The 27,902-nt window shown below is 51.4% G+C and overlaps 1 protein-coding gene across 4 annotated transcripts in view; it reads left to right on the top strand.

Moving 5' to 3' along the window:
- Positions 1-664: 664 nt before the first annotated feature.
- MEGF11 (multiple EGF like domains 11) overlaps positions 665-27,902 on the top strand; it is a 233,210-nt gene continuing 205,972 nt past the window's right edge. For all 4 annotated transcript variants that reach the window (XM_036305423.1, XM_036305400.1, XM_036305416.1 and 1 more), the window contains exons 1-3: positions 665-767; positions 5,101-5,202; positions 9,680-9,780. In XM_036305423.1, coding sequence (XP_036161316.1) covers positions 670-767; positions 5,101-5,202; positions 9,680-9,780 — 301 coding nt within the window. In that variant the 5' untranslated portion in view covers positions 665-669. The remainder of the gene's footprint in view (positions 768-5,100; positions 5,203-9,679; positions 9,781-27,902) is intronic.

The raw sequence follows: 27,902 nt of genomic DNA, 5'->3' as shown, positions 1-27,902 counted from the left end.
TGGTGGGAACCACGTGCTCTCACTAATGTCACTCTGGCCGGCAGTGACTTTATATCCCGTAGGAACAGAGAAGCAAGACGCAGCTCTGGGTGGCTTGCTTGACCAGAGCTGCCTGGAAGCTCCCCCAGGGCCACCCCAGCCACCTTCTTCTCTTTCTTCGTGGCAGGAGGGGGTGTAGGGAGAGGAAGTGAGTGGGCAAAGAACATCAAAGATGAGGGAGAAGGGGACAGAGGGAGGGCGTTGCCTGCAAAGTAGTTAAATCCGGGATCTTGGTCCAGGGATGGGCTCATGGGCCTGAGCACACCCTGAAATCATAGCCAAATGTGTGGGGGCATTTTTCTGGGGAGAAAGTCTCTAACTTTCATTAGAGTCTCAAAGCGGTGCGTAAGCCGAAACACTTTTAGATGCCCTGGTTTGGGATTTTGACTTTTCCCTGAGTCAGGCTTCCTACTCCTTGGTTACTCAGAACCCGCGAAGTGTTACTGCGTTAGTCAAAGACTGCACATGTAAAAATATCAAATGTTCACTGCGCAACGATGATGGGGAACTTCGTCTGCTTAGCCGGTCTGCTTAGCCGCTTCATGCGAGAAGTCTCAGCGCCAAACAGATGCCAGGGAACGTGGCTGGTCAATGACGCTACCTCCTTTGTTCTCCTGCACAGGGCCCGGGATGGCACGCTCAGGGGCAGGGCTCATTGTCTTCTCCCTCCTGCAAACCGTCCTCTCTCTGAACCCCGAGGACCCCAACGTGTGCAGCCACTGGGAGAGGTAAGGCATGGGTCTCAGATGGCCAGACACTCACCTGAGCTTTGCACTGTCGGGACAGAAGCAGAGGCAGGAGGTCCAGAAGCTGTCCACCGAGGGCCTACAGTCCAGCTAGAGAGACAGCATGGAGCTGAAAGACAGGACAAAGCAGGACAGATTCTGTCTGAGACTCAGGGTGGTGGGAGGTCAGGGTGTAGGGGGTTGAGTGACAGGCCATTTAAGTGATGCAGTCTCACAGTTGACAATGTACTCATGTTCCTCCCTGCATTCCCACTTCCCAGTCATTTTACAGATGAGGAAGTAGAGGCCCAGTGCCCATTCACAGCCAGGTGGGTGCAGTGAGTTGTTCTGGTCCAGATTTGTTGTTTTCTGATGCAATAAAGTCTTTCCTGGTCTCCCAGGACTGGCAGCAGTGCAGCAGCCTGGACATGTGGGCGGCCAGCAGCCTGCCCTGAGGAGATGGGGGAGGGTTTGGAGGGCTGCTCAGGGAAGGGCAGTTGAGGGCAGAGGCAGAAGAGCCGACTGCGGCACGAAGTCCTCGGGGAGTAGGCCAGGGCCCTGCAGACAGTCTGACTTTGAAGCACAAGGTTAACGTATTGATTTTGGTGAGCAGAGGACAGTGACCAGAGACCCAATCAGGAAAAACGAAATTAAACCCTGGAATTGATTGGCCATGCTGACCAGGATGACTCTGCCACTTAGATGTTAATAAATCAAATGAATAAAATTAAGACGAGTGCCCGATGGGGGAAGCAGATGGTGGAGGAGGAGAGATGAGGGGGGTGGTCCATGCTCTATGCTCCATGCCCATGAGGGTGAATGTCCCGTCTCACGGCAGGGAAAGCCCCTCACTCAGGGGCTCTGGAGGGACAGTGCCTGTACCAGCATGGTTTTTGGTGACTGGCGCTCTACGGGGAGTCCCCACAGAGTCAGGCTGGAGCAGAAGACAGTGTGCCCCTTTTCAGTGAAGTGGGAAGAACATGAGATCTATGACCAGTAGACCCTGGTTCATTGCAATCTGGAGTTTTCCAACTGTTAGTTCTATGACCTTGCGCATGTCTCCTAACCATTCTGAGCCTACTGCCACCTCTGTAAGATGGAAGTGGAGAGAATGAACCTCAGGCTTGTTGGAGGGTCAGGGAACCAGTTTCGCAAAAGTGCTTTGCGGAACAAAAAGCTAATAATTGATGGCCTTTTCTTGTTGACAACTCTGTCTTTGTAGGAATGGCTATCACAGATTTTATGCACACCAGGCTCACTGGGAATGTGAAGGAAACACGGAGTCTGCTGAGACTCCGATTCCATTGGTCTGGGGTAGAACCTAGGAATATGTATTTTTCATAAGGTTTCCATAAGGAATGTGTAAGGTTTCTTAAGGTGATCGTGAGATGATTCGGGCCCCTTGGCCTCCTGGTTATGGTGAATTTAGACCTTTATTTCCCAGTGGGTGAGAAGGTGAGCAGGTGGAATTCCATATTAGTCTCTGGTTTATGGACTCTAGTCTCATCAGCCCTGACTTGTCCACCCGTCCGTCCCCATTGAGACAGTTGCTTCCTGCCCGCATACCTCCTTCTCTGCTCACCTCAGCCTTTCCTACTGCCTCCAACTAGGTCTCTCTCCTCTAGGAAGCCCACCCCGACTTCCCTCTTGTCTGGGTCCCATTTGCATCAGTAGATCAGTTCAAACTTAAACCAAACTCCCTAAGTTTCTAAACCTGCCCAACATGAACAAGTTTGGAATGTGAACATATTCTGAGCCCAGAGCTGGCATTTCAGGTTTACAAGGCTGTCAGCTGAATATGTAGCTTTGGTGGGAGAACAAAGAGTAACCCTAACAGCTAAAATGAGGTCTGAGGACGCTCTGGGCATCTCTAATCCTCTCGAAGTGATGCCCTGTGATACCAAGCGCCTCCTTTTTCTTGGCTTTTCCAACTGAGCTCTCTTGCCAGTTACACATGGATGGATCTAGTCTGTGTCATTCCAGAAACACACTCCGGTCCCCAGAGACCACTTGGGGAGAACTTCCCAGTTGGATTAGTGCTTCTGGCGGTCTCCTCGTTAATTATACACCTCCACCATAAAACCCAGCGGAAAGACCTCCCCAGGCTAGTAAAGCCCAGCCCTACCAGATTAATCTGGCCTCTCATTAGCATGTTGGCAAATGAGCATGTTAAACCATCCAGCCATGAGACCGGGGGCACACACTTCACCCCCGAGTCTTGGAGTTGGTTCAAGGTCTCGTTGACAGACTTGCTTGGCTCAGGGCACTCTTGCAGAGCCAGCTCTGTTCCTCATGACCCCCTCCCCACCCCCTCCTACGGGCTGATGCCTTTTCTCTGAGCACCCACTGTCCCCAATGCTGGGGGAGGGCGGGGGTGTCTGAACCCTTGAGTGCTTAACAAAGGCAGGGAGGCCATTCTGTGGGTGGGTCTTGCTCTGGCTCCCCTACCATGGTCCGGGAGGAAATATTCCTCAGTGCCTGGCACAGGAGGTGAGCTGTTGCCAGTCTTGTAGTAATGATGGCTAGCATGTTAGACACTGCATTTTGCATTTATTATCTTCCCCCCACCCTGAGATGTAGACACTACTATTGCCCTCTTTAATCCCCACAATAGCTACATGAAGTCCCTGGGAATATTCAGCACAGATTTCCAGGTGAGGAAAGGGAGGCTGATAGGAGTCTTGTATGTCTAAGGACATGCTGCTAACAAGAGACAGGTTTCAATCTTGACCCAGAGCCCCCATGCACTCTCATCCATTCATTCATTCTCCCTCCTCTAAGTGAAGTGTCAGAGCACAGGGTCATGGAGTTTCAGAGTGGAAGGGGCCTTTGGGAAGCTAGGGGTGGATGTGGAGCTGCCTCCGTTTCTCCAAGCCTGGAGATAAAACAGGGCTTTGGGCCAAGTCTGCATAGATATGTGCCTCTGAGGCATGGCTTGCCGGGTAGAGGCTCAGCAAGGGCCCTCTGACATCCTCAGTGCTTCAGAAGGACAGCATGTCCCACCCCCTCTCTCCCTCCTGGACAGGGCTGACTGCCCTGGCCTCTTCCTGAGTTCTAGACCTTTCACACTTCCGGCGTCAGAGCGCCTGCTGTGGACTGAGTCAGGGAGCTGGTCTGCCCAGACCCCTTGCAAGTAAACCCACAGTTTCCTCAGGCAAAGCAGATGGGCTTTTATAGCCTGGACCTGGCCATCTGGCCCAGGTCAATGAGCCTTCTGGGAGGAAAACACGGAATAGTACCAACATACATAAAAATGAATTCTGAAATCTCAGCCTGCACAGGAGGTGTGAGTCTGTGCTTTATGTTCTGGCTTGGCTGCCTTCTCATACAACTCCTGGCAGGGTGGGCAGGAGGGAAGGCTTGTTTTCGTGAAGTTGAGACCTGCTTCCCTGTGGCTTCCACCCATGGGTCCATTTTTACAACTAACAGGCAGGAAAATGAGATGCCACCTTGGTAGCGCAGAAGGTAACTGGAAACTTTGGGGAAGTCACTTGGCCTCTCTGATGCTCAGTTTTGTCAGCTGTGAAATGAGGATATAGCAATGCCACCTACCTTATAAGATTGTATGAGGATTAAAAGGGTTTAAAACACTTAATGCAGGGCAGTCAATACATATTGACAGTGATTGCTACCAGCTGTGTGGCCTGGGCAAGTCCCCTCTCTCTGAGCCTTAGTTTCTTCATCTATAAAATGGGACCACTTACTTCACAGAGTTGCTGCAAAAATTAACTTCCATGCAGGTGTTTTGAAAACCATAAAGATCTAAACACATGTATTTTTTAAAATACATTTTTTATTGATTTCAGAGAGGTAGGGAGAGAGAGATAGAAACATCAATGATGAGTGAATCATTGATCGGCTGCTTCCTGCACACCCCACACTGGGGATCAAGCCTGCAACCTGGGCATGTGCCCTGAATGGGAATCAAACCGTGACCTCCTGGTTCATAGGGCAACACTCAACCACTGAGCAACACTGGCTGGGCTAAATACATATTTTAAAACTGTTGGCTCTGCTTTCTAAAACCACATAGAATAAACCTAAACCCTCCTTTATTCTTTCTCTGTTAAATGAACAAATGAACTAGAATTTCAGTAAATGAGCGGGGCCAAAGGGCAGTAAGGCATGTGTCCTAGATCCAACCAGGCATCAGGGAGGTGTGGATGCCAAGGGTATCCAGGGCAGAAGGAGGATAGTGGGGCGGGAGAGAGGGGGTGTTGGAGCCCCTGGACACTTGGCTGAGGCCTGGCTTCCCTGGGGAGGGAGGCTCCATCCTGAATATCAGCTCAGACTCTCAAGTGCTAACTGTGGCTTCCATCTCCTGTCTGGTTCTCAGCTATGCCGTGACTGTCCAAGAATCATACGCACACCCCTTTGATCAGATCTACTACACACGATGCACAGACATCCTCAACTGGTTCAAGTGCACCAGGCACAGGTGAGTACCTCTCTCAGACGGCGGGGCAGGGAAGGGTACTGGGCCCTCAGCGTTTGCCTTTCTGCCAGTTAGTAAAAGGCCACTGTGACACATGTGGTCAGTGCATCACCTGTATCCCCTTGGTAGTCACTCTTCACACTAAACCCCAGAGATGCTCTGCTGAGGGCTTCTTTCTGGCCAGAGGAGCAACGGGCCAGTCAAGGCTAGACTCGAGGCACCTGAGAATTAATGTCCTTGGGGGCATTCCTCAACCAGTAACAGGTAGGGAGTTGGTAGGTAAATACCCCAGCTTCCTGCCCCTGAGAATAGAAGGGACAACTCTGAGTGCATTCCAGAGGCGCTTGGTCACCCATAGCAGTAACCTGCTCAGTAGCACACCCTACACTGGCTGCCTTTATTTCCCTGTCTCACTTTCCTGTTCCCCTCCTAGTGCTTTCTAGGATCACCTCCTAAATAAAGGACTTGTCCTTGAATCCTTGTCTCAGGTCTGCTTTTGGGGGGAAATCCAACCTAGAACAGCCATTCCCCCTCCGCACCCCTATCCCGAGCAGATGAAGTCCCATGCCTTGGAGAACAGAGTGCAGGCTAGAGGTCAACACCCTCTCAGCATCTCAACCACTGCCTGTGGGAATCCTGCTCCCTTGCCTCAGCCCTCCTGCAAATCATGACATGCTCCCATGTCACAGGGAGAGGTGGGGGGGGGGGGAGGGGAGGAGGGAAGGAAGAGAGAACATGTTTTGTTGGATGACCCTGGGCAAGCCATGATGAATGATCCTTGCCTTACCTACCTGCAGGGTCCTGTGAGGCCAGGGATATGAAAGTCCTTTGAAAAGTGCAGGGGAGAATGGAGAACTGAGGTATTAGACCCAAGGTGGCATTATTACTTCAGGGTTGAAAAAACAGCAGATGAAGAGTAAAAGAGGGAATGAGTGAGAGACCACCTAGAAGGTTCACTTCCTAGTTGCTGAGCATCTGCGTTGGTTCCAGATTTCCTTGCCTCCTCCTTGCGGGCCTAGCCCCTCTTTGGGATTCATGCAGGAGTCATGGTGGGAAGCATGTGGAGGGGAAACCCACTCTATGCTGAAAAGCCAAAGTCCTGGCATTTGGGGTTTTCTAGTAACTTCCTGTGAGACACTGAGCATAGATATAATAACCACTTTAAAATCCTTGCCTGCTAATCCAACAACTGGGCCATCTCGAGGTTGGTCTCCCTTGATTGCCTTTTCTCTTATGTAGGTACTGTTTTTCTAGTTTCTTTATATGTCTAGTAATTTTTCACTGTATGCTGACTGTTATGAACAGCAGAGACGGTAGAGACTGAATTCTGTTATGTTCCTTTAGAGCAGGGGTGGGGAACCTTTTTTTTGCCAAGGGCCACTTGGATATTTATAACAGTATTCACAGGCCATACAAAATTATCAACTTGAAAACTATGTTGCTATGAAAACAGCAGGGCCAGACCAAATGAACGCCCCATGGGCCGGGTGTTCCCCACCCCTCCTCCAGGGAGTATCAGTTCATTGTTGCTTGCTTGCTTGTTTGTTTTATCAGCCAGTTAACTTGGATAAACTCAATTTCCAAACTGAGAGTTCACTAGTTTTAGCTTTACCTGGGCTGCTTGTAACCTGCCCTCCACACACATAATTTCAGGGGACAGAAGTTTGGGCAGATTTTTACCAAGAATATGGCCTTCCTCTTTGTGGCCTCTTGTCTTTCTGGAGTTTCCCTTTCCACTCTCTAGTTGCCGAGTCCACCCTGTATTTGTCCTGTGGTTCTTCAAGCCAGTAAGGCTGCATGTCTTCTGTCTAAATTTTAGCCATCTGGAGTTTTTAAAAAATATATATATTTTATTGATTTTTTACAGAGAGGAAGGGAGAGGGATAGAGAGTTAGAAACATCAAAGAGAGAGAAACATCGATCAGCTGCCTCTTGCACACCCCCTACTTGGTATATGTCCACAACCAAGGTACACGCCCTTGACCGGAATCGAACCTGGGACCCTTGAGTCTGCAGGCCGACGCTCCAGCCACTGAGCCAAACCGGTCAGGGCAACCATCTGGAGTTTTTATTGCTGACTTTGGTCTGTCCTTGGACTAACCTTGACCAGTGTTATTCCCTCTTCCAAGTGTCCACTCCGCTCTAGTATCCACCTTTGTTCTCTCCCTAGTGCCTTCAGGTAGTTGTTTTTCCTACTTTCCCCAGATTGTATAACTGTTTGCAGGAGGGTTGGGCTAACAGGAACTACTCAGCCATTACCCCATCCCCTTCCTAAGCCCTTGGCTGTGAAATGAGGAGGTGGGACCCAGTGCCTCCTCCCAGCTCCCCCAGTTGTGCCGAGTTAGCTGCCTGTGGACCTGGTCAAGGCAGAGGCAGAAACAGGAGTCCCGTTCCCTCCCTGAGCCGGCCAGGCTCTGGACCAGCCAAGCTTGCTCTGCGGCAGCGTGGCTTTGCTGGGGACTTGGAGTCCCGGCTGCCGTCCATCACGGCTGGGGAAGGGTGAGTGAGTGGCTGCTCATTAAAATAGGCTGCATTCCTGGAACACGAATTATTTTGCTAAATTATTGAGTCGCCTTGCAGCCTTCCTGATGACCCAGAGTGTGAGGCTGACAGTGGCACCATCAGTCTGCTCCGTGCGGAGTGCCTTGTTTGAACAAACGCAGCATCATTCTCCTGACAGCAGCCTGGCCCCGGCTCCTTCCCTCTCCCGCTTCTCACCCCAGCACTGGGAGCAAGCCGGGATGGGCAGGCCAGCAGCAGTGGGAGCATCTCTCTCCTGAGAGGCTGTGGTGATGTGAAGACCACCTCTCCGTGGGAGGGTTTGGGGAGAGCCCTGTTTGGAGGGAGGAATGGACTGGTGACCTCCAAGTCTACCCCCGTTGCTCTTTACCTGAGAAGTGCTTACCCCGCCCCCGAAGCTGCCAGGAGCTGCCTCCCTGTGCCGGGAAAGTAGCCTCACTCTGAGAGCAGCTTGCTTTCCATTATGGGTTTTTGACAAAGTAGAATGACCTTAGTTTACGACATTCCCAAATATCACAGATTTCCCCAGAGTCCCACACTGTCATTTGTCATAAAGCGAGGGCTTTAAGGACTGGGAGCCTGTGTGGTAGGACTCCCTTCCCAAGTTGGCCTGACCCTCCATGGAAAGCAGACTGTCGGCATCTGCAAGGACCAGCCCCTGCTCTCTGCCCCCTGAGGCGGGGTCCACAGGCCATGCCCCCCCCCGGTGCTGGCGGGGAAGTGAGAGAGCTCTGGCCTCAAGACCTGAGGACCTGGGTTGAGTCCTAGTTAAATGACATGACCTTGGGAACTTGCTTTCTCGTTCTGGTCCTTACTGGCCACTTCAGATCTCCTCCATTATGACCCTATGTGTGAGGAAGGAGCTTTGCCTATCAATGTCCCATTGACTCCCTCTGAGGACTCAGTTCTCACACCATCCATTGCCCTTTTCTTACTCTCACGATGGCCATCCCATAAGCCCAGCAAGCCACCCTGTGGGAACTGGCACAGGGCAGCAGGTTAAGCTAGTAGCTTTGAAATTAGACTGACGCGGGTTTGAAGCCTGGCTCTAAAACTGTTTAGCTGTGTGACCTCGAGCAAGTCAACTCCGAATCTCGGTCTTCTTATCCATAAAACAAAGTGGGAGGCGGTGGTACATACAATTAAGTAAGAATAAAAACCCTAAAAAGAAATGAAATAAAGGGCATAATGGAGCTACCTGCCTCAAGGAGGGAAGGGAAGGAGATTTTGCCTATTAACCTCTCTGGCACAGGGCGATGTCTCCACGCCCATGTCAGCAGAAGGACGGGAACCCAGGTCTCTGATTCCCAGTCCAGAATGCCCTTTGCTCTCCAGGCCTTTCAGCTTCCCTTCCGTATGTAGCTTCGTTCTCTGAGAGCCAGGCTTGGTTCTGAGCCTTCCCAGGGACGGCAGGCAGAGCCCTTTGCAGGAGGTGTTGATTTCGGTGTGAGGGAGACTAACTCACCTCTGGGTCTGAGTCAGACTCAGAGCGTCCTTTTGATGACTGTGCTCCAGTTCTCCAAGTGAGTGGACCAATTTCCAGGGGGCCATAAGCAGCCTGCTTGTTGGGGTGTTGGCAGGAGGCACAGAAACTCTCAGAATCCCAGTCCCATCCAAGTCACCCCCTGGGCCCCTCCAGCACAGGGCCTTGAAGTTTTAAGGAAAAGTCCCGTTACCCTCCACAATGTCACCCAGACAGCATCTCCTGCAACCCTTCTAAGTATCACTCTGAAGGGAGTGGGGAAAAGTCAGGAGGTGTAACAAACACCGTTTCATTTGGTATTACATTGCCCAAACCCCGTCATCGATTGTTCTTTATTGTGTTCCTTCATATTCGAAGCCACCATGCATTTTAAAGTGATTATTGAATGGCATCCTCAATAGAGCTTAACACAAATATCATTCTAACAGGAGTGATTGATTTTCAATACTTTCAAGTGGCTTTCTCCCTGTGCCTTAGGATCAGCTATAAGACAGCGTATCGGCGTGGCCTCCGGACCATGTACCGGCGGAGGTCCCAGTGCTGCCCTGGCTACTACGAGAATGGAGACTTCTGCATACGTATGTAGGGGCTGCCACTGCTCTGGCCTCAGTGGGGTGGGAGGGACGTGGAGGGGGTTCTAAGGGGAAGAGAGGTAGAGCTGTCTTTGGGGGCCTGGGCCGCAGGTCTCAGCTGACCTCAGAACTCCGAAGTCCCTGCCTGCCGCCAGCTCGGAGGGAACCATGGGTCTAATGCGAGTACATTAGCACAGAATTGTCTATCCCATCGACCTCCTAAGAAGGTTGATGGAAGCGAGTCAGGCCTAGGCTCTGAAGGGGTGAGGAGAGAAGTGGACGTTTCTGGAGTGGGCGCTCTGGGGAGCAGTGGGGAAGAAGTGCCGAGTGCTTGGCACAGAGCTGAGGGCACAGTAGGTGCCCAAGATGCCTTTGTGGGATGGAAGGGAAGCTGAGTGGATAAATGAATGGAGAGATAGATGGATGATGGATGGATGATGGTTGGATGGATGGATGGGCGGAAGGAAGGCAGGCTTGATTACTGGATGACAAAATCATGGTACCTCGAAGGAGGATGGCAAGAGTAAGACATCACAAGGGACCTATTCCAGGAAGTGGAAAGGTTTCCAAAAAGAACTGGAATACACCAAAGAAAATGTTGGTTCATGAAAGACACTTGTTCCCTCTTTCCCTTTTTGTCTGCAGTGGCTCAGTAAACTGAAGCCTTGGGGACCAGGGCTGAGTTGCTGGCAGCTGCAGGCCCTCTGGGTCGGGGGCGGTGTGGTACAGTGGGAGACACCCGGGAGTAAGAGCCTGCAGGTCAGGGTTTTGGCCTCAGCTTCCCAGGCATGTGGCTTTGGCAAGTCACTGACCCTCTCTGGGAGAATGGTTGAGGGCCCTGCTGGAGTCTAATGGACTCTCCCCACGCACCTCTGGCCAGTGGGAGGGGACCCGTCTGGGGCTCTCCAGTGGGCGTTAGAAAGTTTCTTCCTCAATGGCAGGACACTGTCAGAGAAGCTTGGAGCCCCGTTTAATTCCTGAGGGGAGGCCGCCCACACAGCTTCTGCCTCTGCATTTGGAGGCAGGTTTGAAGAGTGATTTTCCTTGTTAGTATTCTCCGTGCCATCTGGGTGGGTAGAGCGAGCTAGCACCAGAGAGAGAATTTGGGCAGAGTGGGCGTGTTGACGTTGGGAATGAAACGACAATTTTCCCCTACTGTTGTTACATCTCCCCTAATGCTGGAGAAACTCGATTCTAATTGCATTACAGGAATGAATGAAAAATGCTCCGGCAAATGGGGTCAATACTGATGGTTTTGCAGGAACAATACAAAGATACTAACCCAACACAAACTCAAAAAGCAGTGCAGAGGCCTGGGCTGGGCCAAGGCTGGTCAGTGCTTCACCTGGGACGGGGTTACTATGGGGACCCAGGTGTAGAGGTGAGGTCAGAGTCAAGACCTTACAGCTGCCGCTCTGTTTGCCTGGAGTGGAGCGAGGGTCAGGCTGCCGGTGGGACGTGGAGCCATGAAGGTGGAGCAGGATGGGTGTGCACGGCCCTTCTGAGCTCAGGGAGCAGTGACGGACTCAGAGAAATCATGAATGGAGTTCGGATGTCAGCACGGGGCCCCAGGAATGGATGAGCACCTTCCCCTTCTCATTCCCATTGGTGGATGCTGCTCAAGCTCTTGGAAAATGAAGAGCAGGGCAGGAGTGCTAAGTGTCCTGGTTGCGCAGGCTCCGTCTTGCTGACTGGGAAGGCTGCTCATGACCTGCCGCCTGCTCCTTATGTAACTGCCGGGCACTGCCTGCTGAGCTGGTGGCCACGGCCCGTCCTCCCAGGAAGCCATGCTCCTCAGGATGGGAGGCTTTTCTTACTTAGGAGGGAGGAGGGTTTTGCAGTGAGATGGGGCATTGTGGCGCACTGAGGCTGGGAGTGGTAATAGAGAGGGGCAAGAGGCACACAGGCCTGGGTTGAATCTCAGCTCTGCCACTCCCAGCTTCTTCCTCTTTACCCTCATCACCATCCTCTGCAGAGTCCAAGCACCATTATGATCACTTTACATCCATCAACACATCAGCTCCTCTTAACAGTCTATGAGGTAGGAACCCTTCCTACTTCCAATTTACAGATCGGGAAACTGAGTCACAGAGCAATTCAGTAACTTGGCCAAGATCACCACTTTCTAGCTGTGTGATTTTGGTCCATATACTTAAATGCGCTGTAACTGAGCTGGAAAGCAGTAAAAGTGGAATTTGAACCCAGGCTATCTACTAGTAGCTCCAGAGTCTGCTCTGAACCACTTGAAATAGGCAAGACATCACCTCTCTGAACCTCAGTTTCCACTCATGCAAAATGGGGATAGTAATACCTAAACCATCAGGCACAGGATAGGGGCTTAATAAATGTCAGCTTCCTCCTCTGCAGCTTTGGGTCTTAACATTTTTTTAGTCTTGGCTCTTATTTTAATTTCTCAGAGATCCATGGACTCTCTCCCTGGGGAAATGCATACTACATATGTAAACATGCACATGGCCCTTTGCACACAATTTCAGGGGTTCGTGGATCCTTTGAAACGCTTAAAGGGTCTTTGGACCCCATGGTCAGTTGTTTCGGCCATATGCTCATGTTTATCCATTCAACGTACACTTGCTGCAAATGCAGGGGTTATGCACGCACATGAGAGGTAGATGCTGCCTGGAGGAGCTTGCAGCCTAGTGGATGGAAAAGATCTGGTACAAAAATATGTGCAACCGAGTGTTGTAGCTGCTTTGACAGGCGTCTTTATAAAGTAGGGCAGGATAAAGAGGAGAGGCTGTCTTTTTGGCCACGCCCACTCACCAAGTGTTATTAAGAAATCAGCTACAGCCCTGACTGGTTTGGCTCAGTGAATAGAGCATCAGCTTGCAGACTTGAGGGGTCCCAGGTTCGATTCTGGTTAGGGGCATGTACCTTGGTTGCGGGCACATCCCCAGTGGGGGGTATGCAGGAGGCAGCTGATAGATGTTTCTCTCTCATCGATGTTTCTGGCTCTCTGGCCCTCTCCCTTCCTCTCGGTAAAAAATCAATAAAATATATATTAAAAAAAGAAATCAGCTACAGAGAAGAGTGAAGGGGGTGCCTGGGAAGGGGTGTTTCAGCCCAGTGGTTCTTAAATGCCTGCTGTGGCCACCCACAGCGCTGTGCTGTGGACAGAATGTCAGAAACAGCTCCTGCCCTCGTGGATCCTACAGTCTTGTTGGGAAGGCAAGTCTAATGTACAGGAAGTCATTAGAGAACAGCCGGAGAGGAATGTGGGAACGGCTAGACAGGCCACACAAACCAGGCAGGAGAGATGCTGTGCGCTGTGACCCCTCGCGGCTTCACGGGGTTTGAGTTGATGGAAGGGCATTGTTGGAGTGGATGGGAGAGGGAGCCCCATCAGCAAAGATGCGGAGTGGGCCTGAGCAGGGTGGGCAGATCTGGGCTGGGAGAAGGGGAGGGGAGGCTGGCAGGGGGCGGCAGTTATGAATTCCCTAGGGCCGTTCTTACAAAGCACCACAGCTGGTGGCTTAACTAGCACGAGTTTATTGTCTCACAGCTCTGGAGGCTAGAAGTCTGAGATCCAGGTGTTAGCAGGTGGGTTCCTTTTGAGGGTTGTAACAGATGTTCCAGGCCTCTCTCTGGATTCTGGCAGTTCTTCAGCCTGTGGCAACATAACCATTCTCCACATGGAGTCCTCCCCCTGTGGGTGTCAGTCCCCCAATTTCCCCTTTTTATAAGGTCACAGTCATATTGGATTAGGGCTCAGCCCAATGACCTCATTTTAACTAGATTATCTGTCTCTCAGACCTATCTCCAAATAAGGTCTCATTCTGCGGTTCTGGGGGTTAGCTAGGAATTCCACATATGAATTTGAGGAGGACACAATTCAACCCATAACGGGTGGGTGTCCGTCCCCCGCAGGCTTTGTCACCTGTGTGTGAGAGAATGGAGTCCGAGGGTTGGGGAACTTGTGAGAAATGGTAGTGAGAGGGTGCAGGATCATCCCCAGGATGCTGGTGCTAGATGAGAAGCTTGTAGACCTGGGAGCATTCAGGATCCCAAACCCTGCAGCCCTGACCCTCCTCGCCTCCTTCCCCACCTTCCTGAGGCCAGAGGACCTCCAAGTTCACCAGAACCTGGTGAGAACTCATCCAGTGTTGAGTGTCCTCAGGACTCTGCACAGGAACATCACCTGAGCTCTGGGAAGAGCCATGGGGACGTTGACCTTCCTCCAAAGCCACTTCCTGGAGCCTTGTTTCTCGGCACATGGTAGAAGGACACTGGCCTCGGAGTGAAAGCCTTGGCTGACTGCCAGTACCTTGCTGTGCAATCTTGGGCAAGTCCCTTTGCCTCTCTGGTCCCACTGGGTATAGGATGGATCATCTCGGTGTATGGAAGGAGAAAGATGAAACAGTGAATGAGTGTCCTGGAAAGCAGATTCAGATGCAGGTGACACTATTTTTCTATTTGTGCCATTTCCTCTGGCCCAGAACTGCCATCCTTGGCAGCCTTTCTACAACCTTCCACACCAGAGCCGCCCACACCTGACCATTAGCCACAGATAAGCGTTAGTCTTGTTCCTCCTTGGTTGCCTAGGCATCAGATGTTTCTTGAGGATCGCTGGGCGCAAGCACACTTCTTTCTTTCTCCTTGTGAAATAGGGCAGTGGGCATCTTTACCTCTGCAGATAGAACTCATTTTAAGTCATGGGGTGGGGGTTTGAGGCATTTTGTGAAGCTCTGTGCTTTGAAAATATTAGCCTGCATCAGACTGGATGGGCTGGATTATGCTGCAGTAACAAACAATACCCCAAACCCGGTGGCTTAAAACAATAACGCTTTTTGTTCACATTACATGTCCATTGTGGGCTAGCCAGTGGCCTGCTCCTTGTCACCTTCACCCCAGGACCCAGGCTGATGGAGCAGCAACCCTGCAATGTTGCTTGTTGCCATGGCAGAGAGGAGAGCGCTGTGGCAGGTGTTGAAGGCCGAGGGCCAGCGTAATTAGTGAGCAGTAGTAACGCTGACCACAGGTTCCACACAGTAATCACAAATTACAATCCGTTCAAATGTTTTACTGAGCACCTGGTAACCTAATATCAGAATCACCGGGAAGACTTGTTACAACACGGACTCTTGGGCCCCAGGCTCAGAGTCTCAATTCAGAAGGTTTGGGTGGGGCTGGAGAATTTGCGTTTCTAACTAGGTCCCAGGTGATGCTCCTGTGTCTGGACTGGGAACCACACTTGGAAAACCACTAGTCTTCCTATTCAAAAGGATGGTTGCTGTGCTCACCAAGTGAATTGCAGAGAGCCCAGCAGGTTGCTTAACAGGTGCATCCCCTTTACCAAGGGCTTCTTCTGATGGGCCAAGGGGAGCAAGCAGGTCTCAGCATAGCCAGCAAGGAGGAGAACTCACCGGCCCAGTCCTCCTGTCTCCTATTCCCCGTGGTCAGAGTCTCCCCCACGGGGAGGTAACTCCCCCGAAGTTCCAGGCGTGTCCTCTGGCCCTTTCAGTGGCTGCTTGGAATGCCAGCACAGCCTCCTGCAGTGTAGTTTTCATCCAAACCCAGAAGAGGAGGAGTAGCCAGAAGCTCCAGGTACATGGCTGATGGGCCTGGCTGGGCTGTGGGCTGGGGGTATGGGGGTGCTCAGCAGACTTGGGCACCTCATCAGGTTGGCTGGGAGGAGGGACTGCTCTGGCCTGGTGGGGTCAGTCTGCACTGGGTGGCCTAGCGGGAGCAGCAGCTGAAGGCCTGGGGGACTGGCTGCACTGGGGGAACCTGAAGGTGGGTAAGATTTAACCCCTTAAATGCCTCACACCACTTTGGAGGTTAGATAGCCCTGTTTTATTATTGTGGTTGTTTTATACAGTCGATTATTACTTAAAGCCAACTCCTACGTTTACTGATTTCTTTGCTCCTCATCTATTCTCGCATCTCACTTCTCAGTTTGGCTGCATTCTTGAAAGGCCTCTTTCAAGAAGTTCTTTCCGGGAGAGTCTGCAAGCGACCAACTCTCTTATGCTTTACTTGTCTGGAAATGCCTTTATTTTGCCCTACTCTTGAATGATGGCTGAGCTGCCTATGAAATTCTAGCTTTTCAGTCATTTTCCTTCAGCAGTTTGAGGACGTTTTTCCGTTGTCTGGACTTTGTCACTGAAGTGCTTTTCAGTTTCCCCCGGATATGTCCGTGTGTGGAGTTATTTTTATTCATAGTGTTTGCTCCTCAGAGGTATACATCTTCCTGAAGCCAAGGCTTCGTGTCCTTTACACTTCTGGAAATTTCTCAGCCATCTCTCTTCAAAGATCTCCTTTCCTCCACCCTCTAGTTCTCTCCTGTTGGAGCTCTAAAATGGACTCTTCCTTCATCCTCTCTCTCCTGGGCCCTCATTTTTCATCTCTTTATCTCGCTGTGTTGCATCTTGGACATCTTCCCCGGATCCATTATTCAAATCCGTTAGCTCTGCTAATTAACCTGTCTGTTGAGGTTTTAATTTCAGTGATATGTTTTGTTTCTAGGGGTTCCATTGGTTCTTTATCAGATCTGCATGCTGTTTCTGTAGTGTCCTATTCTTTCATTAGGAAGTCTAATCCTTTTATTGCTTTAATTATTTTAAACATATTTCTTTTATGGTCTCTTTCAGATCGTTCTATCTTGAGCTATATAGTTCTATTAGTTCAAGTTCCTCGAGTATCAATTTTCCTTTTTATGGGGACTGCTGATTCTCCTTTCCTGTGGGTTGTGTCCTCATGTAGATTGTAATTTTTTTCTTTTGCTGTGAACTCTAGTCTTTCCCCCCTGCCCCCACGCCCTGGGTTGAGCAAGAGCCCCATACACACACAAGTTTTGCATTTTCTTATTAGGCACACTAATGGTTTTCACTGGCTCCTTACCAGTCTTTGCGGTCCTAACTTGGTTTGGGAGCCTATGTTGTGTGTGATGAAGGCTTAGGGTCTTTTTCCTTTAAATTTTTTTTAAAAGGGGAACTCACATAATAGTAACCATTGTGAAGGGTACGATTGATTTTGTGACATTTAGTGCAGTCACAATGTTGTGCAGTTGTGACCTCTATCCAGTTCTAAAACTTTCATCACCCCTAAAGAAGGCCCATACCCATTAAGCAGTCACTCCCCCCCACCCCCATTCCTTGTTCTTTGTTTCTTGTGGGAGACTTTTTTCCTCATCCAGAATCCCTTGCTTTTTCCCTAGGCTGGTGGGCAGCAATTTTAAGTTTCCTCTGCATGGATCTGGCAGCTTCCAAGGCCAGAACCTCCCCTACGTGGGGGCAGGAGCAGAGGCCAGCCAGGTCTGACGTCGCCTGAGCCACTTTCCTTCAGCATCTGACCTCTGTAACTCCTAGGAACCCACTTAGAGACTTACCTTTCTCTCATTAGAGCTCAGCTATATGTATTTTTAAAAAAATGTGTATTATATTTTGGGGGCATTTTTGTACTTTCTGCTACGTCACTGGAACGGCCCCTGTTTTATAGTGAGTGGGGGAGTGGGGGGCGTTATAACCGGATCCTGTGACATTGAATTCGGTGCTTTCTTGGACTAACTTCCAACAATCATAAAACAATAGTGTAGCGTCCGGCGGTTTACCCAGCATTTCCCATACCGTATACCGCCTGCTCCTCACAGACTAGGGAAGTGGTATTATATCACTGTCCTTGGACAGCAGAGGACACAGAGGCAGGTGAGGCTAAGTGACTTGTCCACGTGGATAAACAGAGCTCAGGCACTGAGATCGGAGCAGTGTCCCCTCCTGTACTTTCCCCTCGGCAGGAGGGACCTGTGGCCAGAAGAGAGAAGCGGGGTCAGACAAGAGGGCAGACGAGAGGTTTGTAGGGAGAGGAAGGAAGTGAAGACAAACTGGTTTGATTTCAAAATGTTGCAAAGGTGGGTCCCTATAGGTGCCCAGATCAAGGTACCAATTAGGGGATTGCTGTGTGTGTGTGTGTGTGTGTGTGTGTGCGCGCGTGTGTGTGCGCGCGTGTGTGCAGAGCTGTGGGTTTGGTTTAGGAGGCTCCCCAGAGAATCCTGCCTGCTGCCCTCCCCAGAAACAGTGCTGATGCTGTCCCTTGGGTCACCAGCACCTGGTGCTGAGCTTTGCTGCCTAGGACAACATCCATTCTTCTATCTGACCATCCATTCATCAACATTTACTAGATGACCAGTACTGCTGAGTCCTGGGATAGACATGAATACAAAGCACCTGGGCTAGAGGGGAAAATGTGTGTGTGTTCTTTTTTAACTTTTGAAAAATAGGCAGTCACAGTATGGTAAGCACACTTTACATAAGCAGGCAAAGAAGCAGAGGGTGTCCCCAGGGTGGTGGTGGGGAAGGAACGGCTGCCTAACTTCCCTGGCAGGTCCTCGCCGAGTGACTGAAGTTAGCACAGCCCCCACGATGCGGTCCCCAGCTTGTGGGCTTAGAACAGTGATGTAGGATGTCCAGAGTGGCTGGGCTGCAGCTGATTCACACTGATCGAACTCATAAAATACGGATGCTTAACCCTGATGCCCATGAATTCATTTGCAATGAGAAACACAACTACCAAAGGTTTGCTCTTGTCCACTGGTCAGTGCTTTTCAGGCTTCAAGAAATAATGAGTGAATCACGGTCCAGGTTCCCCAAGGCCCAGTGGGTTCTCTGGACACCCCTTCTGTTAGCACCTATTTCAGATTCCTCCTGTTTCCTCTAGAGCAGTGGTTCTCAACCTTGGCTGCACATTAGAATGACCTGGGAATCTTTTTAAAATCCTGATTTCTGGGCCCCATCCTCCGGAAATTCTGTTTCTTTGTCATGGGGTGGGGCCACAACATTAGTAACAAAGAAACAGAAATTCCGGAGGATGAGGCCTGGAAATCAGGATTTTAAAAAGATTCCCAGGTGATTCTAATGTGCAGCCAAGGTTGAGAACCACTGCTGTAGAACACCACGTGTATGGGATCCACGTGGCCGTGGTTTGTGTGCTCTGCACCCAGAGCCTCTGGGCCGCTGTCAGCCTGTCCCACTGGCTGTGATGCTCCTCGCCTGTCCAGCTATTCCTCCCGAAAGTGAGTTCCTGGAGCAGGGAGCCATGTTTTTCCCGGGGCCAAGCACAGGGCCTGGCCCCTAGTGCTGAATAATCATTGATCGAGGGTGTGGGAGTATGAATGAAGGAAAGAGACTTTAACCAAATACAGAGAGGTGTCTCTTAGGAGGAGCCACTAACTCTGTCAGGGGAATTGCAGGGCAGGGAGGGCCAAAGAAGTCTCCTTGAAGGAGGTTAGTTTTGAGTGGAGTCTGAATGGCGAGTAGGAACTCGTGAGGAAGACAAGAGAGGAGCAGTGGCTAAGACAGCACCAGGGTGAAGGCCCCTCCTTCCCGTGTGGCCCTGGGCACGGTGTTGCACCTCCCACTACCTCGGTTTTCTCATCCGTAAAATAAAACAGGGCTGTATTGAGCACCTATACCTTTGGGCTGTCATGAGTTTCCACAGAGAAAGCATCTGGTACAGGGCCTGGCACGTAGTAAGGGCTCGGTAACTGTTAGCCACGGCGGATGGTATTATTTTTGTGGGGGAACAGCGTGAGCATAGAGAGGTGGGGAAGAGCAGGCAGCATCAGGGCCCTGAGGAGCACAGGAAGAACGGGGAGAAAGTGGTGGGGAGACGGGGCTGGGGCTGGGGCTGGACCCGCAGCACCATACCAAGGAGCCTGGACCACCTCATGAGGTCACTAAGGGTTTCAGCAGCCAGTCACATGCTCACGGTGGTGTCTGGGCTCTGTCCGTTGCTTGGGGGGCAGCAGCATGGAGGACTGAGAAGGGCTGGAGGACAAGTTAGGAGGTGTGTGCAGGATGAGAGAGCCGTGACGTTCATGCTCAGGCACCTTGGCCCCGGGGAGAAGAGGAGACTGAGGTCTAGCTGGCTGCGTTTGCTGGCCCAGCCCTCAGTTCCAGGGTAGGCCTTTCCCGCAGCGCAGCCCCAGAGGTGCCAGCAGGGTCCTGGTGCTGACGCAGCTGTGGAAGAATCTAGGCGCTGCTCCTTAATTACCAGCTGCTGCTGTAATTAAACCCCTGCTCTCCGGACGGACGGGGCCCTCCGAGGAGAAGCCGTTATGAGTGTCGGATCAGCCGGGCTTTATGTAAGTCCCCTTGCTGGGCGTCTTGGGCCAGGGAAAGCCTGCGAAGGAGCTGACCCAGCCCAGCCTGACTCCCCATGTCTTTATGGAAACTTCCCCAAGGCTTTCTATCTTCGGAATTCCCTCAGCACCTGTGTAATGCCTCCTCTAATTTCTGATCCTTGTTGGGCGTGTGCTGTTCCTTTGATGTTCTCACTGTGCTGCAAGCCCCACATGGCCTGGCCCAGCTAACTCTGTGACCCAGCTCCTCCCAGCCTTCCTCTCCCATGCCGGCCTCCAGGCTCTTTCTGCATATGCCTCACATTCCCGCCTCGGCACACAGGGAGCCCCATGTGCTGGTCCCTCTGCCTGAATGCTCTTCCCCCAGATACCCGTGTGCCTCACTCCCTTATTTCACTCCATCTCCTCGAAATAGTCCCCGCCCTCACGTCTTTGTTTACCCCCTTATTCTGTTTGTTTTTTTTTAAATTAGTATTGTCACTGCCTGACATAGAAATATAGAATATATGTGGGGTTTTTTATTTTCTAAAATTCCTCAACTGAAATATATGTCTGATAGGAACAAGGGACTTTGGTTTATCCTAGCTGACATTCCTACTCCTAGAACAGTGTCTGGCAGATAGTAGATGTTCAATAAAGGACGAACGAACGAATGAGTGAATGAACAAGTTAACTGTAAGCTCCTAAGGCCAGGAGCACCTTTTAAAACATATCATTTGGTCTCCATTGGCTTCCAATGTGCCAGGCACAGATAGTGGCTCAAAAATACCGAGGTACCGCCAGTCCATCCCAGTTCTGCCTTGTCCCCTCCCATATTTTTTGACACTCCCCTCCACGTGCCCCACTACTGCTCACTCAGATGCTGTACCCTGGCTTCTTCATGCTGAGACTCGACCTTCTGCATCTCGCTTCCCCAGGGTCCCTCTACAGTCTGTGAGTCCCCTCCCACCCAGGCAACTACATTCTCCTTTCTCTCTCACCCTGCACCTTCCTACAGGCTCTCCCTGCTTCCTAGACCCCTGATCCTGCTCTTCCCAATTTCTGCCTAATGGCTCTTGGAGACTCCAGGAAAAGCTGCGTTGTTTCTGGGAAGCCCAGCCAACACCTGCCCCTCCCACTCCCAGTCCTGATCTCAGCCCTTTCCCCCCTGTCACCCTTCCAGTGGTCAGCTTCTTACTCTCTCTCCCTAGGCAGTGAGGCCCCGAGGGCCCAGGCTGCAGGACACTGACTAGCGCCCAACACAGAGCCCAGCAGGACATATGCTCTGTGTGGCCTGGTCGAGTAGAAGGAAATGGGCTGGCTCTTCCTGGGTGCCTCAAAGGACACCCAGCGGAGTGGTCTCTGAGCAGGCCCTGAGACCCAAGAGTGGAAGGTGGCCTGCCTCTTAGAAGACCCTCATCCCCACTCCCCCCTGTCCCTTGGGTTCCCAGAGTTCCTCCCAGAGTTCTGGTGTCTGCACCCCATGTCACACGGGAGGGAAGGGTCTGGGGACCCTGCTTTGGGGCTCTGCAGGGACTGAGACCACTATTCCAGGTCCCAGGAGGCCAGCCCTCTGGTTCAAGCTGAGCCCTGGCTGAGCCCCATCAACGCCTCCTGGTTTGCCGAGCTCCTTATTTCCTCCTGGCCCCTGGCCTTTGCAGCAGAGAGGTTTCAAGAAGTGGCTATTAATGGGGTTTTGCAGATGATGGACACTCCGGTTGCCAAGTCTGCTCTAATGCTGGCTCTTTGACGAAGGGAAGCTGAGTGGCTTCAGTGAGGGTGAAAGTGATGACTCAGAGCCTCCCCTGCCTCCCAATGGCCACTTCAATGTCCTCATCTTTGAAGAGCTCTGATCAGCTTCCCATCAAGGGGCTGGGACTGGTTGGGGGAGCTGGACACCCCCATACTATGCTGGCCAGGCATTGGCTAAGAGTCATGGAGGGCCTGAGAGCCAGACCCCCACACCTTGTTGCAGGTACACATCCCACTGTCCCCACCTTGTCTATACCTGGGGGTAGAAATGAAAATATTTAACACTAAAAGTAGGGCACTCCTGCCAGTAGGTTAGAACAGAATAGGACCCTGGAGTCCTCTTGTGGAGCTAGGGGTTAACCTTGTAGGTGCTGGGAGAGGGGCAGGGTGGCAACCACTTACCAACCAGAACAGAAGCATTTTAATATTTTAACATTTAATAGTACCCTTCTCTAAGTCTTGGCCTGAACTGGAGCACCTGGGTCTCATTTGACCTGGAGATGTGTCTGGACCTCTGAGGAAGGGGTGTCTCAGCTTGAGCACCTGGCTGTGTGTGTGTGTGATTGCGAGTTTCCATGTGTGGATGCTGCTCCCAACCCATGATGGGTGCTCATGTGGCATGTTGTGCCAGACAATGTAAACGTCAAAAGCATAAACCCTTGAGCCAGACACTTGTCTACTGCCTGTGTGACTGTGGGCAAATTACTTAGCTTCTCTGTGCCTCAGTTTACCCACCTGGAAAATGGGGTAGCAATCACACTATCCTTGTGGGGTTGTTGGGAGGATTAAATAAGTAAGTGTAAACCAAGCACATGGTAAGTGCTATGGTTATTATTACATACACACAGGTATACCCATGACTGTGAGGTTTTGCTCTGTGTGAAGAGTGGACCTCTTACATGTGTGTGCACATGTGTGTTCTCTGTGTGTATACTTGCTGTTATGTGTGTGTTGCATGTCTGCCCATGGAAAGGGCTGCCATAACCCGCGTACCAAATGTATATCTTCAGGCTGTGGGCTTAGAGTTTGTGTTTATGCCTCCCTCGTTTCTCCTGAGTCACCTTCCCTCTCATCCTTTCCCACTTCACTTTCTTCTCCTTCTCAAGTAGCGAGTGGTACCAAATTGTCACCAAAGGAGCCAGAATCACATCTTTGCTCAGGATGGGGTGGGAAGGGGGAGCCGATTACATCATCATTCTCATCCCCCTGATGGAGGCAGACCTGGAACCAAGGGCAAAAGCCAGGAGCCTCCTCCTGCCCCTGGCCAAAGAACTGCCCCTCGGACACTTCTACCCTGGGCTGAGCCTCATAGGAAGGAAAAGGAAAGTCCCACATCTGGGAGCCAGAGGTGCCCCAACCTAAAGGCAGCCCCCATCCCTTTGGTGTGGCCAGGCAGAGGGAGCAAGGCCTTGGCCCCTGTTTAACCACAAGGTTCTATCCACCAAACAAACTGCAGAGGCCTGATAGTAAATCAGCAGTGAGTGCGATTTAGAGGACTCTGTTTGCTCAGCTAAGCTATTGGCAAGGTAAACGCAGAAGCTGCAGAAAAATCTCTTTAAACAGCTGGAGGGCTCAAACGTCCTTCAGTCCTCCATAAAGGATTCTCAAAATTATATGGACTAGATTAGTATCTCTATTACATAAAACCATTTCAGTGCCTGCTCAGGGCTTTGGGAATGAAGTCACCGGGGCAGACCTTTTGTTGCCCAATCTGCCAGCACATGGTAATTGAAGATTTCCCTTTAAAAGTGTGTCAGGTGGAAAGAGCTCCTAATTTACTAAGTGGAGGGGCCTTTGTTAGGGAGGCCGATGCTTTGTTCCACCTGTCCCTCCTAATCTTGTTTCCATACAGTGGATGTACATAAAGCACTTCCAGCCGATTTGATTCTGGGGAGGCAAGCAGGGCAGGGCCTGGCCTTGCAGAGGGACTGAGCAGGACCTGCCCTCCCTCTTCCTCCTCGTCTTGCCTTTCCCTTCCCTCTTCTGGGCGCCTACCTGTACCCATGGGGCAGGCGCGGGCCCCAGGACAAACTCTGTGGCTTCGTGACAGCAGCTGCCCTGGTCTTTTTCTAATCAGAGCACACCTCCTCCTTTTTAATTGCCTCTCTGCGTGGAAACACCAGAGGCAAGATCCAGAGTGGGGGTTGCATTGTCTGTGGGTTGCCGGGTTTGGATCTAGCCGAGGTCTTTAGCCCCAAAGCCCAACGCCATCTGGTGCCTGATGGGATGGTTTTGGTTGGAGGGGCTCCACGTTCCGGAGGCATGAGGCAGCATTTGTTGTCCGAGAGTCCTCCCCCACGCTGGCTTCTGGCTCTGAGGGGGAGGCCACTGGAGCCTGGATGCGAGGACTTGGCTTACTCCTCTAGCAGGGAGTCACCCTCCTGGTGCTGTCAGATGTGAGCCCTGACTTGGCTTTCAGAGAAGGCGTTCTCCTCACTCTCTGCGGTCATCTTGCTGTGTGACTGGGTGCACCCGGGCCTGAGCTTCCCCCTCTGCGGCGTCAGAAGCTCTGAACTTGCATGAAGAAGGAGTTCCAATGACTGGGGTGCGGAGGTGTTTCCCATTGTGAAGCCAGTGGACAAAGTTAAGATGAGACCATTGGTGTAGTTTAAAACGAAACCATGCAATTGCAGTTCTTACTGAAATGAATCGGAGGGAGAATCAAGTAGAGGCAATGCGATCGGTAAAGAATCGTGAAGCAGTCACAGAGGTCTCTGGAAGCTGGTTTGCTTTAAGGTGGTGGATGAGAGGTTCCCAAGCTTCCCAAGGGCAGGACCTCTTCTTCCTGGCCTGTGTCCCTAGAGGGGCTGGCACATGTCTCCACAGGTTCTTCTTGGGCAGTGGTCGGCAAACTGTGGCTCGGCAAACCGTGGCTCACGAGCCACATGCGGCTCTTTGGCCCCTTCAGTGTGGCTCTTTCACAAAATACCAACTTCTGCGCATGGGCCACAAAGTTTCAATTGCACTGTACGTGCACGCCCGCACGTGGTATTTTGTGGAAGAGCCATACTGAAGGGGCCAAAGAGCCGCATGTGGCTCGCGAGCCGCGGTTTGCCGACCACAGCTCTAGGGACTTGACTACTTGCCAGTGGGGACAGGAAAGAGGAACTGACAGTGACCACAGAGGGTAGAGCAGCTTTAGCCACGTCCAGCCCATCTGGAACACATCCTAGATAACGGCCTCCTTTGGAGGACTCCACCTCCACAGAGAGGGGCTATGGGCGGGACTCCCATGTTGGGTGTCGGGCCTTCACATATGTTCTCATTTTACCCTCAAGATGACTTTCTGGGAATGATTCCTCTCTTTCCACCCGGAAAACTGAGACTCATTGCCGGGAGCCGGTCCATCCTTGCTGTTTCAAAGGACCTGGCATATATGGCATACTGTTCTTAATATGTTTGCTCACCTTCTTGGCACTATGTGTTTTAACCAAGGTCTCTGAGAAAGGTTGTTTCCCCAGGTAGGGATTTTCCCCTGAAGTTAGGGAGGGAATAAAACCCCTCAACTAAGTGCCTGGCAGGTAATTAATCACTTTAACTACGAACAATCATGCTTAAGCTACATAATCTTTACTCCCTGGAATGGAGATAAGAAACACCCTAACCTTTGTAATAGAGATTGATAGGATTGAATCAACTGGTATAAATACAGATGTAACAAGACAGCAAGACTCAGAACTTAGAATACAGAGCTTAGAACACAGAACCTACAGACAGAAGAACTTCGCTGGAGAGAACATGGCAAAAGATCCTGGACTGAACCTGACTACAGAAATTGGCAAGAGAACCTGACTAGAACCTGGTGACTGAACCTGGCTGGAGAACCTGGACAGAACCTGGCTGGAGAACCTAGCGAGGGAACATGGCTACAGAACCTGGCTGGAGAACCTGGAGAACCTAGCAAGAGAACATGGACACAGAACCTGGCTGGAGATCCGAAGCAGAACTTCGCTGGAGATCCAGACCAGAACTTGGCTGGAGATCCTGGCTAGAGATCCTGGCTAGGCTGCTGATCAACTGAACACTGTCTCCGTGCCCTTCCTTCTTCGCCGACTCCGTCTACGCCTTTGGGAACCCCTGGACCTGCTGGGGTTGGACCCCGGCAACTCATGAAGTTAAATGCTTTGCCCAAGGGCCTGCAGCTAGTAATTGGTGGAGCCAGGTGTCCAATGCCCGGATGCGGGGGAAGCCAGGACTGAGGAATCCATAGGAACCTTCTGTTTAAAAGAACGGGGTCCCCCCTGGGCTGCGGACCTCCCTGTCATCAGTGCTAGGGATCTGTGCAGTGGAGCGTCTGGCTGGGGCTGAGGTTAGGAGCCTGGTTGCAGCCCTGCTTTGACTAGCTGAGCGACTCACACACCTCTTGGAGTTCCTCTTTCCTGGTCTATAAGGTGTACCCACCCTGGCCCACAAGACAGCATTAAGGGGCTTTGTAATCACTACTCTTGCCAACCCCACCTAGCCCATGGGGCAGTAGAAATAACAATTATTATTCTCCTAGCCGCCCCCCCATCTTTAACCTCATCATAGACAACACATATAGCACAACCTATATGTTAGGCCTCATTTCTGTATTAACTCATTTAATCCTTACAACAACCCAGTGAAGTAGGTACTTCTACATTCTCATTTTATATATGAGGGAATAGAGGCACAGAAAGGTTACCTAACTTGCTCACGGTCACACAGCAACGCAGTGATACAGCTGGAAGTTGAACCCAGGCATGTGGTGTCAGTTCCATGCTCATGACCATTCTGTTATAGCTGGTGGACCGCAGGCTCAGCTGCTACAAGGCTACCTTTGGAAGATTCTGGGCCTGATCTCTCTGGAAGTTGAGGGTAGGTAGAATTTAGCTGATAGGGTATTGGCTGTAGTTGCCTATCAGACCATCCCAACCCTCCACCTGGCCATTTATCCTGCTCAGTTTCTATTCTAGTTCCCATTTCCTATTGGGATGAAGCCTGGCCTGGGGAACCCTGCTATTTATCCTCTCTGTACCTCACTTTTCTCATCTGTGTAATGGGGATAATAAGAGTTCCTTCTACTTAGGCTTGCAGGGATTAGGTGAGTAAATTCATGTGACAAGCCTAGAACAGTGCCTGGCACTGTGCTATTAAGGATTCGGCTCTTGTTATCCATTGTGGCAGGATAAGACAGAGAGGGCTTCCCTGCTAGGTCAAGGGCAAAAGGAATGGAAGGAGACAAGGGTTGGGAGGAGGGGCACACGGACCCGCCCCCCCCCCCCCCAACTTCCAAAAAAATGTTTGAAAATGTCAGAAAGAAATGGCAAATAAATATTAATGGGCTCAGAGTATGTATCATGGGAATGGGGTGGAGCCATCGAATATACCGGAGGCCAGCTTTGTAAACGGTAGGCACCAGTCACAGCTCTGCTTGCTCCGGGAGGGTGCACAGCATTTCCACTTGGAGAGCTGAGAACGTGTATGCTGCACCATCAAGGCCCTGGGTGTCCCAGAGGGAAACAGTGACTCAGAACTGTAGAGAGGGGTTCTCCAAAGAGGGGTGGGACCCGCCTGCCAGTGACAGGAAGCGTCTCTGCCCTCTGGTGCTCATTATTCCCCACTGAGGAGGTCGGCGCATTCCCAAATCACAGCTACTCTTAAAGGTCTTTGCTCATAGCTTTACAACTCAAATGGTGAAAAGTGGACGATTTATCTGTCTCCATCTGTGCTGACATGAGCCTCCGTCAAAGGTCACTTCCAGCATAGAATTCTGGGGCATGTCTGGGTGGGGTGAGGGCCTGCCCTGCCTTGGGTGGAGAAATGGGGAGCTGACTTGTGGGCAGTCTCGCTGTACCTGTGATGGCAGACACTCCCCTGGAGTAGAAGGCAAAGGCCCCTGTATTTACCTTGAAGGAGCTTTCAAACACGGCCCTGACATGTGTACAAACCACGCAGGGAGCAGCGCGGCCGCCTGAGGGAGGTCTTAATTACCTGCTAAGAACAAGAGACGGTTCTAAGATCTGGGAAGCTGCCTGTGAACATGGTTCATTTCCCAGGGCAGGGTGCAGAGCGAGGGGAGCCATATGGCCCAGCGGTGGAACAGCTGTCTCTGGAGAGGGAACAATTCGGGAGCTTCCACCATCTGGGTGAATTATGAGACTTGCAATTTTCATGCATGTGTTGCAGGAACCCACCAACTTAGCCGTCAAGGGGTGGTTGACAGAGAGAGATGGACTGTCCCTGTGTTCTGTGCTCTGGCCCACTGCACGGCCATTCATCCCAGGAACCCTGACTCAGCAGCCACCTCCTTGCCAGGCTGTCTGGCCAGGACCTGCCTCTG

The sequence above is a fragment of the Myotis myotis genome, unplaced genomic scaffold, assembly GCF_014108235.1.
Source record: "Myotis myotis isolate mMyoMyo1 unplaced genomic scaffold, mMyoMyo1.p scaffold_m19_p_1, whole genome shotgun sequence".
NCBI lineage: Eukaryota > Metazoa > Chordata > Mammalia > Chiroptera > Vespertilionidae > Myotis > Myotis myotis.
This window is presented reverse-complemented; position numbering and strand designations above follow the sequence as displayed.